Below are 13,313 nucleotides of genomic sequence, written 5' to 3' on the forward strand. Positions count from 1 at the left end.
CAGAGCAGACTGAGCCTTGTCAAGGAACTCCCCACCGTTCTTGCCGTGTGTCTGGGCACTCATAGCCCTGTATCATAATTTTTGATTTATATATGTGTTTGTATCCATGACTAGATTGTGAACTCATTGAGGACAAAGGCTAACATTTTTTCTATTTTTATAACTTTTCATTTTATATTCATTTTGTTTTATTACCACAACTTAGCACGAGACCTGACAGCATAATTAGAATTTTGATGAATGATTAGAAAATGACTACAGCACAGGATTTTCTCTGGCATCTCTCTAACCTTAGCAAAGACCCTTTAATTTTTCTTCCTTTTTTGATCACGGCCTTTCCATATTTCCCTAAATAATTTTCAGTTCCTGCCCTCTTCCCCTCAAAGCTATCTTTTTCGTTCCTGTGATCTCTATCCTCCACTGCTTCATGATTTCCTTTTTTCAATTTAATTTTTTACTTTTAAATCATGTTATTCTATTACAGTTATCTCTATTTTTCCCCTTCCCACAGTCAATTCCTTTTTGCTACAGAGTCTTAGACTTTTTTGTTCTTGTTGACCATATAAGTTATTAATTAATGAACAGTAGTATTGTGTTTCTGCTCGAGAACAAACACCCAGATGACAAAGCATGAGTCTGGATGCACACAGCTTTTTGTTCTCTGCAAGGAAGCAAGGAAGTAAAATTTCAGGTAGGCCCAGCCTTTGGTGAGTAGATAAAAGGGGCAGCAAGCCTACGTATCCGTACCTTAAAGGTTAGAATAAGGTGGCTGAACTGAAATAATGCCTCTAGGTCCAATCTGATGCTGACATGATCAAGACCTAAAGAAAAATCCAGAAAGAAGAAAGTCAGTGATTTTGAGAGATCCCTGTTTATGATGCTAATCTATTGCTGTGGTTTATTTATATTAAAACCCTTTGAAATCACATGGCTGCTGACCAACACTCTTTCCTAGTCTGCTGCAGTGGTTTCCCATGCCATTCCACGCCCAAGAGAAGATCTCTGGGAGAGCAATATAGTGTTTGCCCGGACTGTGCTCACATCCTTGTTTTGGTGGCAATGCTTATGGCCACAGTGTGGCAGTATTACATATGGCCAAGAGCATGTCCCATAGGTGAAACAAGAGGGCTCATTTCCTTGAATTCAAATCTTGACTACACACAAGACTACACACAAATGTGAGCTAGCAAGCTAGAGCATGGTAAATCGACATGTCCTGTGCTTCCAACAGCTGCTAACCATCATTTGAACTAGTTTTATTGTTATGTAGCATAAAACACAGCTTGGAAATTCCCCCGGAGTGAGGATCTCTGGGCCCCTCCATGCATGAGGAGGAGGTGGATGTGTCCTGGCCGGGGCTTCGCACTGAGGTAATTAGCTGCCCTCATCTTCAGTGTGGACGTGGAGGACTGGCCCCAGTCTGGACACCACGGAAACCCCGATCTCTCTGAAGTGTACTGTCCAATAGAAATAGGAGTCACATGTGCCATTTAAAATTTTCTGGCAGCCATAGTTATACAAGTAAAAAGAAGCAGGTGAAATTGTTTTTAATATATTTAAGAAAATAAATAAAAAATATTCTCATTTCTGAGTATAATCAACATTTTTAAAATTAGTAATGTTTTATTATACATTTCCCCCCAAACTAAGTGTCAGAAATCTGGGGTGTTTTTATACTTGCAGCACACCCCAACTGGAATGAGCCATGCTGTAAGCGCTCAGTAGCCACGTGCAGCTCAGGGCTATGGCACTGGACAGGGAAGCTTGCAGAACCGTGGCTGGACTGCAGTGCCCTGGGGTGCAGCTGTCCTTCCAGGGTGACTGGCTCGGGGATGGGTTTGCCGCACAGAGGGCAGCCACATTCCAGACCCTGTCAAGGGCTCCTAACTCTTTCTTGAAAAGAGATCCGCTTTCCCCTCTCTAAAATTCTTGGTTGAGAACCCTTTTCCATGTAATCAGCTTTGATGGATGGCGTTCCCTCTGTGAGATGTGGGGCAAACGCTGGACATGTAGGTCAAAACAGCTATACAGCAAAAATGGCACCATTTACCAGTGAAGACAGATGTTTGTGGTAAAAAATACCTCACATTCATTAGGGAGAGACCAGCTAGAGTCAATAATGAGGATCCAAAATGAGCCGGCATTTAGTAGACACCAATCATGTACTTGCCCAATGGATGATGGAAAAATAGCCTCACGCTATGTTTGCCCTAGCAATCCTGTGTGATTATTCTCACACTTCCCTCTAATGGGCTAGGATCCCCTCAGGGAAATCTGTTTACTTCTGAAGAAAATAGAGGGATTATAGCCCCAAGTGCAACATATCCAGATGTGGCAAATGGACTCTTTTGGTGGGGGTGGGGGCTGGGGAGGTGCGGTTCAGGGTTCCAGAGAAGCCTGGAAGAGGGGCCATCCTGAGTGAGCCAGTCCACATGAATTTAAGTGCTTAAGGCCCAGAGCTGAGTGGGACATAAGGAACCCCTGGTCAGGCTCAGAGTTAGAGTGGGCATCTAGGAAATACCAGTGTGAAGTCCAATAGCGCAGTTGTTCATGACCAGAGAAGGCCATAAATCCAGAAAGGAGAGAACTTCAGTCAGTAGCCAACTATTCTTTCAATTCAATTTTCATATCAACATCTTTGGCTTGCAGTAAGAAACAGCATGTCCTTTATCTCTCTTCCTTCTTATGTTGAAGGAAAAAGCACATGGTATGAACTCTCAGACTTCCCCTGGTGTTATTAATTCCACTTATCAGTGTGTTTTATGTTGGGCTTTATTTATCAACACCTCATAAACTCCCTTATTATTATTATTATTATTTACAAAAAACAAAAGGATGCAGAGATATTTTCTTCTCTAGCATGGAAAGAGTGAAACGTTCTGAGTTATGTGCATAAAATACAATTCTATTTCTCTAGAAAAAAATAACCTTTCTTAAAGTGAAAAGGAGATTTGTTCTTATACAGGGTTTTGCATTTTGGTAAATGCTGTTTCATTCCAATATAATTCCTTGCTCTCACATTGTTAAAATCACACAGAAAGACACCTCATTGAAAGTATGAAGAAAGAAAACATTGGAAACTTAATCGTTGGAACTTAATCATACCGTTTTCAGATTGCCACCACTTCTTTTCTCTATCTGGTTCAAAATTTGTAATCACATTCTCAATGGGGTGGCTATTGGGCTGGTTGTGTGGATCGTATGGAAACCTGGAGTCACAAATGAAGCATTTTTGTTCCCTCTGGAAAACACCATCATTAACATTTAAAATAAAGAACTGTAATTACTTATTGTTGATCTGAATTTAAAAACAAACTGTACTTACTATATTTGTCATTCAGTCTGGCTAAGAATAAAAAGCAGAGGAAATAACAAGACATCAATTTTTCCATCAAGAGATGCTTAAATACAATAACAAATGAAATTAAAATATCACATAGAATTTTTATAAATTTATATACTTGGAGCAAAAATGCAAATATATGTGGAACTAATTCTTTTTTCATACAAGATCCAGATAATCTGGAGATTATTTTCAACTATAGAGAAATAAATAGAATATAATTTTGAGTGGAATTATTTCCCTTAGGCAAAAAAAAAAGAGAATATTTGGCATGAAACTAATGAAATAATGGACCACTAGGTTATCTGCAACCATCATCTTTTCTTTCTCAGGCATACTTTTGGCAGAAAAGCTTCCAATTCCAAAACGTTTATTTCACACATATGGATTTTGTAAAAGATTTTCATAAACTCACAACAGAGAGCCCCACTCTCTTGTATTGCAGACTAGGTTTATTAATGAATTGGAACTAGTTTTGCATGAGATGGATTTTAAAATGTTGTTAGCAGCCAAATAGGCCTTGAAGTATGCTTAATTGAATATGTCTGCTAGTAGCTGTACTTATTTAAAACACATTCCAGAAATAAACCCACACCTTTTTAGTCAATTAATATTTGAGAGAGGAAGCAAACACATACAATAGGCTAAAGATAGGTTATTCAACAAATGGTGTTGGGAAAACTGGGTAGATAAGTGCAGAAAAATGAAACTGGACCACTTTCTTACACCACACACAGGAATAAATTGAAAATGGATTAAGGACTTAAATATTAGACCCAAAGCCATAAAAATCCTAGAAGAAAATATAGGCAGCAAAATCTCAGACATTTTTCATAGCGACATTTTATCTGATATATCTCCCCAGGCAAGGGAAACAAAAGAAACAAATAGGACTACATCAAACTAAAAAGGTTTTGTACAGCAAAGAAGACCATCAGCACAATTAAAAGACAACCCATGGAATGGGAGAACATACTCACCAATATATTTGATAATGGGTTAATATTCAAAATTCATAAAAAACTTACAAAACTCAACACCAAAAAAATTAAACAATCCAATTTAAAAAATGGGCAAAGGACATGAATAGATGCTTCTGCAAAGAGGACATACAGATGGCCAATAGATATATGAAAAGATGCTCAACATCACTAATCATCAGACAAATGCAAATTAAAACCAGGATGTGATATCATCTCACACCTGTCAGAACAGCTATCATGAATAAATCAACAAACAACAAGTGCTGGTGAGGATGTGGAGAAAGGGGACTCTTCTGCACTGTTGGTAGGAATGCAGACTGCTTCCACCGTGGAAGGCAGTATGGAGACACCTCAAAAAATTAAAAATGAATCTGCCTGTTGACCCAGAGATAACCCTCCTGGGAATATATCCAAAAAAACACAACACTAATTTGAAAGAACGTAAGCACCCATATGTTCATTACAGTGTTATTTACAATCTCCAAAATATGGAAGCAACCCAGGTGTCCCTCAGTAGATGAGTGGATAAAACAACTATGGGACATTTACACAATAGAATACTACTCGGCCATAAAAAAGAAGAAAATTTCATCCTTTAAGACAGCATGGATGGACTTGGAGAGCATTGTGCTAAGTGAAATAATCCAGTCAGAGAAAGACAAACACCATATGATTTCACTCATATGTGGAATCTAATGAACAAACTGAACTAACAAGCAAAATACAGACAGACTCACATAGAGAACAGGATGACAGCTATTGGGCAGGGAGGTTAGCAGGTAGAGGGATTGAGCAAAAAGGAAAAAGGACTCAGGGGCATGGACAACCATGTGGTGATCACGGAGGGGAGTATAAGGGAGATACGTGGTATTGGAAGAAAATATAATAAAAAATTAAAAAATAAAATACAACAACAACAAAAAGCCTGCTAAGGAAATCTCCAAAGACTTCCAAAAGACTGCCCATGGCCTGCTCAGTCGTTCCAGGCTACTATGTGGGAGTGGGACTCTGGAGGAACACTTTTGCAAACCTTTCAGGAAGCAGGAGCTGTTTATTACCATACGTTGTTCTGGGAACTGCTTACAGCAATGAATGCACTAGTTGGTTTTCAGCGAGCGTTGAGTTTGTGTCCTGACTATGACTTACAAGGGCCTACATGACTTCATCATGGCTACCTCCTTGACGGCTTTCCCTGATTCACTCAGCCTTAGCTACACTCACTTTTCCTTGAGCTTACCAAGAACTCTCCTGACTTACAATCTGGACACAAGCTGTTCTCAGTTCCCCTCGAACCTCCACCAAATATTCTTATCTCTTGCTCCTCTCCTCCTTTCAGGTCTCTGCTTAAATGCCATCATCTCAGAGAAATTTTCCTTGACTTCTATGTAAAATACTACCACCTCCCACCCTTATGGCCCCTGCCAGTTTTTGTCCCTTACCGTGCTTGACAATATTTTCTAAGCCCTTATCACTCCCTGTGACTATATTATATAGTGGTTGGATCACTGCCCATTGGCATCATTAGGCTTCAAGCTAAATGAGGACAAGGACTTTCTTTTGTTTATGGCTGTATTTTCCTTACCTAGAGCAGTGTCTGGACCATAGTAGATGATCAATAAAAATTGTTGAATGCAAACATGATGATTTTAACGATTATTTCAGCTAGCGTATATCAAAGCAAATCAGCCTTTCAGGAGCTCCATGTAATCTTTTTATTTTTATTTCCAAAAATATTTTATTTATTTATTTTTAGAGATGGGGGAGGGAAGGAAAAAGAGGGAGAGAAACATCAATGTAAGAGAGAAACATTGATCAGTTGCCTCTCATACATACTCCTACTGGGGACCAAACCTGCAACCCTGGCATGTGCACTGATGGGAAATTGAACCAGAGACCTTTTGCTTTGCAGGATGATGCCCAACCGACTGAGTGACACTGGTTAGGGCTATAAAGTCTTTTTAGAATTACTGGCCACTGTAAACCTTCTACCTGAAGAAATTAAGGAACAATGGAAGCTAGCTCAAATCTGTATATGGGGAGGTTTGACTCAGACCTGTCCTAAAAGAGCAGCAGAAGCCCAGTGATAACATCAAAAGATGTTAAGACTTCAAAGTATTTCCAATAATACTATAAAAATTTTGGTGGAAAATGTTTATACTCAGGGCTTGTGGGCTATTCTTTCTGTGAACATTTCAGAAGCACAATCTTTGCTGGGACTGGCTACAGAGGGTGCTTAGTTGTAGTGATTAAGCGGGAGTCCCAACTTGTGGGACACTGTGGGATGATGTTGACTTGAAGTTTTTGAAGAGAATGCTTTGCTTGGTAGCAGTTTCTTAGATAACAGATGAGGAAAAACCACCCTCCATCCTGCACAATGTTTATGTGGACTTGCAGCCCTACTTGTGATACTTTGTCAGCCTGAAGATATTTTGAGATTTTTTTTTCAGCTCTAAGATTTTAAGATTTCTGTGATTCTATAGACAAAAGAAGCCTGTGAAGTTTGGTTTACTTCTGTTTTTGGTGGAGTGAAATTAAGTTATAGGAACAGGAATTTCTGATTATTGTCCGAGTATATCATGGGTTGGCTAGGACAACAGTAAGGAAATGCCAGTGGTTGACAAATAAGATGGGTGATGCCTGGGTTGGAAAGTTTCTAACTTTAGAGTTGAGAACCACTTGTCTACAGGACCTGGACTCGTAAAGTTACTTGAAGGGCTATCCATCCCGTCTGACCTAGAGTTGAGCAAACTTCCACAGTGGCATTTTCTTGTACATGTAGAGAATTTGCTTTCTTTTACAATTACTTTCCAAACTTAGAACAGTGCTAAGTATTCAGGTATTGTCTCCATTTATTTATAATCATCCTCTTTTGCTAGAAACCAGTGAGAATACAAAGCATTTCCCACAGACCTCCAGGAGTTGCCTTAATGAACAATACATGGAAAAGCCTGGGCCAGTAACGTTAGGCTTGTGTCCAGCTTCCTTCCTGCACATCCTCTCATTGAAAGGTTGACATGACTGCTTCAGGCTTTTCAGCAGGTATGATGCACAGATGACCTTCGATGCTCGATCTGCTCCCAGAGCACAGGGAAGGAAAAAACTCTAAAGCAACTTGTCCTTTTAATACACTGGTCTTCAAGGAAAAGTAGGGCCCAAAATATGTTCACAAGGGGATTTTATGGTTTTTAGGTAAGACCAAGGCAATTTTTAAGTGGCATTATGAGGTTGCAGTGAATACCAGGTACTACACCCTTCTATCTCTAAGGCAGGACAGGGAGAACTGTTTAGCATAATGGCCTTGAGGGCCTGATGGATCCTGTCTTCACTGATTAATTCAATTAGTTTTGCTCTATGGTAGCCATATTTTATAGTCATTCTCTTCAAAGGATGAACCAAAAAAAAAACAAAAACTTTTCTGTTTAATTCTAAAGATAACAAGAAATAGATGAAGCAAATCTATTTTCTGATCTGTTAAGGCTTCCTGGATTGGAATTGTATCTCATGTGTCCCTGATGTCCCAAAAGGAATGTTGTCTCCTTCTTTACTGTTGTCTGAACAGCCCCAGATGAACTTGGAAGAATCGACATCATTGATTAAATAATGTTCCAAAAAGTAAACCTAGAACCGACGCACCTCGAGGTAGCTGAGGATGCAGTATTTCTGGGCTCCATGTAGCCCACAAGTGGAAGAAGCCGTGAGCTGTGAGCTGCGTCCCACCAGGAGATCGCCGGTGGTGGGATAACAGGCACGTTTGTTGCATTCATCTTCAGCTTTTGCATAACTAAGCAACCCTTGAACACAACAGAAACAGTTATTTAGAAAGCAGTCCAAAGGTAGCTGAAGACTCAAAGAAGTAACCGGTTAAGTTGGAAGGTTAACAGTCCATTTATTTTTAATACCAGTTTTGTTGATCATTGAGACCCTTGTCCTGGATGCTGTTAGTATCCTTAGTTGGATGGAAATTTCTTAACCTGGGAGGTTATACCATCTGCGTTCACGTCTCCACCTGGGTCAGCTTGTAGCCAATGACTAATAAATACATAGTTCAGTACATAGGCCATTGCCTTGGGGTAGGATCAACTCCACTGTGCAAATTGCCCTCAGAACCTCTCCACAGGAGGAGGCTACAGCCTGACTCCAGCTGGGACCACATCCCCCACTTCCCCTCCTCACTCTTACTCCTCAGAGCACTCCCTCAATAAATCGCATGCCCACAAATCCCTGTCTCAGGCTCTGCCTCTAAGTAACCTCACCTGAGACAACTTCTCTGTACTGGGAATTAATTCTCTGTGTATCATTTTCAGGCAAAAAACAAAGACTAATGCACAGACACAAGGAAGGAGAATCCTAATCCTGCCTAATATTCTCCAAACATATGTAAATTCAATTGATCCATTTATAACATGAATTGTTGGGCTCACATGTGCCATAGAATAAATCATGCCCCTTTGGGATAAAGTGAGGCAGGGAGTCCCAGTCTATGTAGCACACTTAGCCCCTCACACCTGCTGTCTGACAGATCTGTCTTGATGGGATATGGTCACAAGAGGTATAAAATCATTGCAAGGGCAACTCTATCTCTATTGTCACTTCAATTCTTTACTTTTCATGTACAGCCTCTGAGATGATACTCTTAAATCTCAGTTTAAAAACTATTTTTAAAGTTCTATATGTTTTAAAATGTTAAATCCTGAGTTAAGATAATTGTTAAATCTCTGTATGTGAATGTGGAATGGGTAGGGTAATCCGAACTATTTCTTGCCTGCATGGTTTGCCTACAGGGTTTGCTCTATTATGTTCAAGTTACACTTTTGTAACCATAATATATTAACAGATTTGTTTATTGTTGGGAAGATTCAAGAAAACAAAGTAGAATCTTACTGGGGCTAAGTAAGGTTAATACACAGATAAAGTTAGATGCAGGTACACTGTGAGTTGACTGTAATATTTTATTGATAGCTATTTATAGTATAGTTCTCTTTCTTCTTTTAAAAGTATATTTGAACAAGACAGTATAGTATCTTTTTAAATTTGATTAAAGGGTTAGAATTCTGTTTGATTCTCCAGGCCAAAATACAGGCACTAGTTTTCTCCTGATTAAAATTCAAATTATAGACATAGTAATTTTGCAGAAATAAAATAGATTGAAAGACACAGGACCCAGAATAGCTGAAACAATTTTAAAAATCTCTCTACTTGATATTAAAGCTTTCTATATATGTACAGTAAACAAGAGAATGTAATACTGGTAGAGGGATAGCCCCATAGAGTAATGAAACAGAACAGAGAATCCAGAAACACATCCACACAAATATGCCCAACTGATTTTTGAGGTACAACGGCAATTGAATAGAAGAAGGATAACCTTTTCAATAAATAGTGCTGGAGCCATTGACCATCCATAGGCAAAAACTGAACTGTCACCAAAACTTCACGACTTATACAAATACTAACACAAAATGAATCATGGATTTAAATGTAAAATATATAAGTATAAAGGTATAAAACTCCTATAGCATGTAGGAGAAAATCTTTAGGACTTAGGGCTGGGCAAAGACTTTTTAGAACTGATGACAAGAACATGTTCCATAAAAAGAAAAATTGATAAATTGGACCTCATCAAAATTAGAAACTTTATGATGAAGTAAAAAGGCAAGCTGGGAGAATATAATTGCAAATAACATACCTGACAAATGTCTTGAAGAATATAAAGTGCTCTCAAATTTCAGCATTAAAAAACTAACCCAACTATAACATGGCAAGTGGCATGAATAGACATTGCACTGAAGAAGATACACAGATGGCAAATAAGGCCCTGAAAACATGTGCAACATCATTAGCCTTAGGAAATGCAAATCAAGGTTGCAATAAGATAGCACTGCATACCTATGAGAATGGTTAAAAAAAATAGCAGTAACACTAGATGCTGGAGAGGATGTAGAGGAACTGGATCATTCATGGGCTGCTGGTGGGAATGTAAAATGGCTGGGGGAAAACATGGTAGTTTTTTAGAAGCATGTACAATCCAGCAATTGCACTCTTAACTTTTATCCTAGAGATATGAAAATTTATATTTACACAAAAACCTATATACACATGTCCATAGCATCTTCATTTATAATAGTCAAAAGCTGGAAACAAGCCAGATTTCCTTCAATGGGTGAATGGTTAAGCAAAGTGTGGTACATACATATCATGGAATAGTACTTAGCAATAAAAATGAGTGAATCTTGAAACATGGGAACAATGTGGATAAATCTCAAAGGAGTTATGCTGAGTGAAAAAGACCAATCTCAAAAGGTTATATACTCGCCCTGAAGAACAGGGTGGCTAAGTTGGATGGAGCATCATCCCACAAAGCCAAAAGTTGCCGGTTTGATTCCCATCAGGACACATGCCTGGGTTGCCAGTTTGGTCCCCACTCAGGGCACTTAGGAGAGGCAACCGATCAATGTTTCTCTCTCACATTGATGTTTCTCTCTCACATTGATGTTTCACTCCCTTTCTCCCTCCCTTCTCCTTGTGCTAAGAAAATATAAATGAAATCTTTTAAAAAGGTTATATACTGTGTAATTCCATTTCTTGAATGACAAAACTGTAGAGATGGAGAACAGATTGTTAGGTGGTTTGGGAGGCAGGGAAAGAAGGAGGTGGGTGGATATGAAGGGGTAATACTGGGGATCCTTGAGGTGATGGAACTGTTCTGTATCTTAGCTGTGGCGATGGTCATGTGAATAAAATTGTGTAGAATTAATAAATACACACAGATGCATGCACATAGAACTAGTGAAATCTGAATAAGGTCAATGGACTATATCTATGTTAATTTCCTGGTTGTGATATTGTACTCTAGTTATGCAAGATGTTACCATCAGGAAAAACTGGGTGAAAGGTATATGGGGTATCTCTATTATTTCTTGCACCTGCACAAGAACCTGCAATTACCTCAAAATGAAAGCAAAACACCCAGATAATCCTCTCTTCCCTCAAAATCAGCCAGCCCATCAGCCTCTGGATGGTGAATCAAGTAAACCTACATTCTAAAATAACACACACATGACCTCTTCCAGCTGTTTTTTCATACTTTTCCCTTCAGACATTTTATTCCAAGACCTGATTTCAACAGGCAAGAGTGAGAGGATTGGCGTTAAATGAAAAGTAATTGCCATACTATGAACTAAGCCTGGTTTCTTCTCAGTTTTCTCATTATAAAAATAAAAAATTTGTTATGTACTTGTCCTATATCTAATGAATTTCCTTCAACTTGTCCTCACCCAAATATAAGCTTTTTAAAAATACTGTTCTTCTCTTATTCATACATTTCCCACTGTTCTTATAACTTGGTTATTTTGTGATTATTATTATTATTATCATCAGCCTGTAAACATACATAGATCATAGTTCTACCACTAAGAATATGATACATAATGTCTACTTCCCCACAGTTTACCAAATGTCAGTGTGAACAGTGAATTTTCTATCTTCGATCTCATTGCGAAGATTATTATTCTAAAAAAGGAACAACATTTCTTTCTCTTTATTTGAGATAGATATGTGAAAACACTCAGTTCTGTCACACGTTTTTTTATTTCATTGTATAATAAATGGTCTTAGATTGGTTAAGATGAATTTTCCTTTTATTTGCCCAACAATTTAAATGCTGATCTCCTCTTATTTCCTAGAATTGGCACCTAGAACAAATGACTAATCAGAATTTTGGATTTCAATAGAGAGTGGCTTTTTGAAACAAGGTCAGGTATAAAATTTCTGCTTATGCTATGTGTGGATGAACTTAAACTTCTCTTCCAGGGATTTATGCCTTTAGACAAGTTCCATCCTGCATTCTTTTATTGAAATTGTTGCCTAAGAGATTTAACCTGCTTTTATAACCCAACTTGGCCAAACTTGTTTTAAACAGATCTGTATTTTTTAGATATAAAAGTATTCCAGGACTTAGGGAAATTTAACTATTATTTGTGTAATATTCTAAGAGCAAAAATGAACTTACAGTCTAAAATACTTGGCAAAAGGTGGCTAGAAACGTAAGTAATTAAGGCTGCATGCCTGAACATAAACTGAGCAATATCCTTCCTGGGCTAAAGGCTTCAGCTGCCAGATTATTACATTAGCAATAGGTCAGAACTAATTCAGTAAAGAGGAAAGATAAAGATATTTATGCCTTTAGAAAATCAACGTATTCCTCAAAAATGACATACAACTTAAAGATAGAATCTTATTAAGAATGAATGTGGGAGATCTGGCCATTTGAAGAAAATGCACAGCAAATTTTCCATAAAGGATCATTTTGTAGAAAAAACTTTTATTATATAATCTCTCAGTAATTTTGTATGTTGTTATAATTTTCTGAAACATGTGAGACATTTTCCTATACTTTCGAGAGCACTTCACAGTTTTAGAGGCTGTGAACACACATTTATGTACTCATACACATTATTTATTATGGGTAAGAAAAAGTACAAACAAGGTGCATTTGATAAGGTTTGTATTTGCATCCTGTTCTCCAAACCTTGCACTAATGCATGTTTTATGGTAGTTTCTCCTCATTTTCCTGAGTCAGAATGCAAGGCACAGTGTTTAATAGGCGCTAGCATTTATAGAAATGCCTATGGTTGAAAAAAACAGAAAATGCCCAAGCTGATGATGGAGAGTTAACCTGGTTTGTAGTTTGACTATAGGCAGCCATAGGGATTTGGGTTATATCGGGGTCCCTTAGGTTTAGAAATCCTGGATGTATTGCAGCCAGGCCTTTTCTGCCCAGGCTAAATCGCTGTTGAAGACCTTTCCTTCAGAAGAGGGATCTCTTCGAGGAAGACTTTCTGAGCAAGGTGTAAGTTATTCTCCATCGAGGCTGGGAGAAGGCGCAGTCATCCTCAGTGGTTGCTTCTAATTTTGAATGTTGGTTTAGTTCCAAACAGAACATCCAAGCCAGATGTAGATTAAACATCTTTGTTCCCACTGGCTTGTGA

The 13,313-nt window shown here is 38.3% G+C and overlaps 1 protein-coding gene across 1 annotated transcript in view; it reads right to left on the reverse strand.

Annotated features, from left to right (window-relative positions):
• Window positions 1-13,313, reverse strand: part of LAMB4 (laminin subunit beta 4) — a 70,405-nt gene that overhangs the window by 56,294 nt on the left and 798 nt on the right. The window contains exons 2-4 of the mRNA XM_054564459.1: window positions 7,960-8,117; window positions 3,106-3,241; window positions 748-821 (exon numbers count right to left, since the gene is read on the reverse strand). Of these exons, the coding sequence (XP_054420434.1) occupies window positions 748-821; window positions 3,106-3,241; window positions 7,960-8,117 (368 nt within the window). The remainder of the gene's footprint in view (window positions 1-747; window positions 822-3,105; window positions 3,242-7,959; window positions 8,118-13,313) is intronic.

The sequence above is a fragment of the Pteronotus mesoamericanus genome, unplaced genomic scaffold, assembly GCF_021234165.1.
Source record: "Pteronotus mesoamericanus isolate MK-2021 breed Mesoamerican mustached bat unplaced genomic scaffold, CSHL_Meso_final scaffold_85, whole genome shotgun sequence".
NCBI lineage: Eukaryota > Metazoa > Chordata > Mammalia > Chiroptera > Mormoopidae > Pteronotus > Pteronotus mesoamericanus.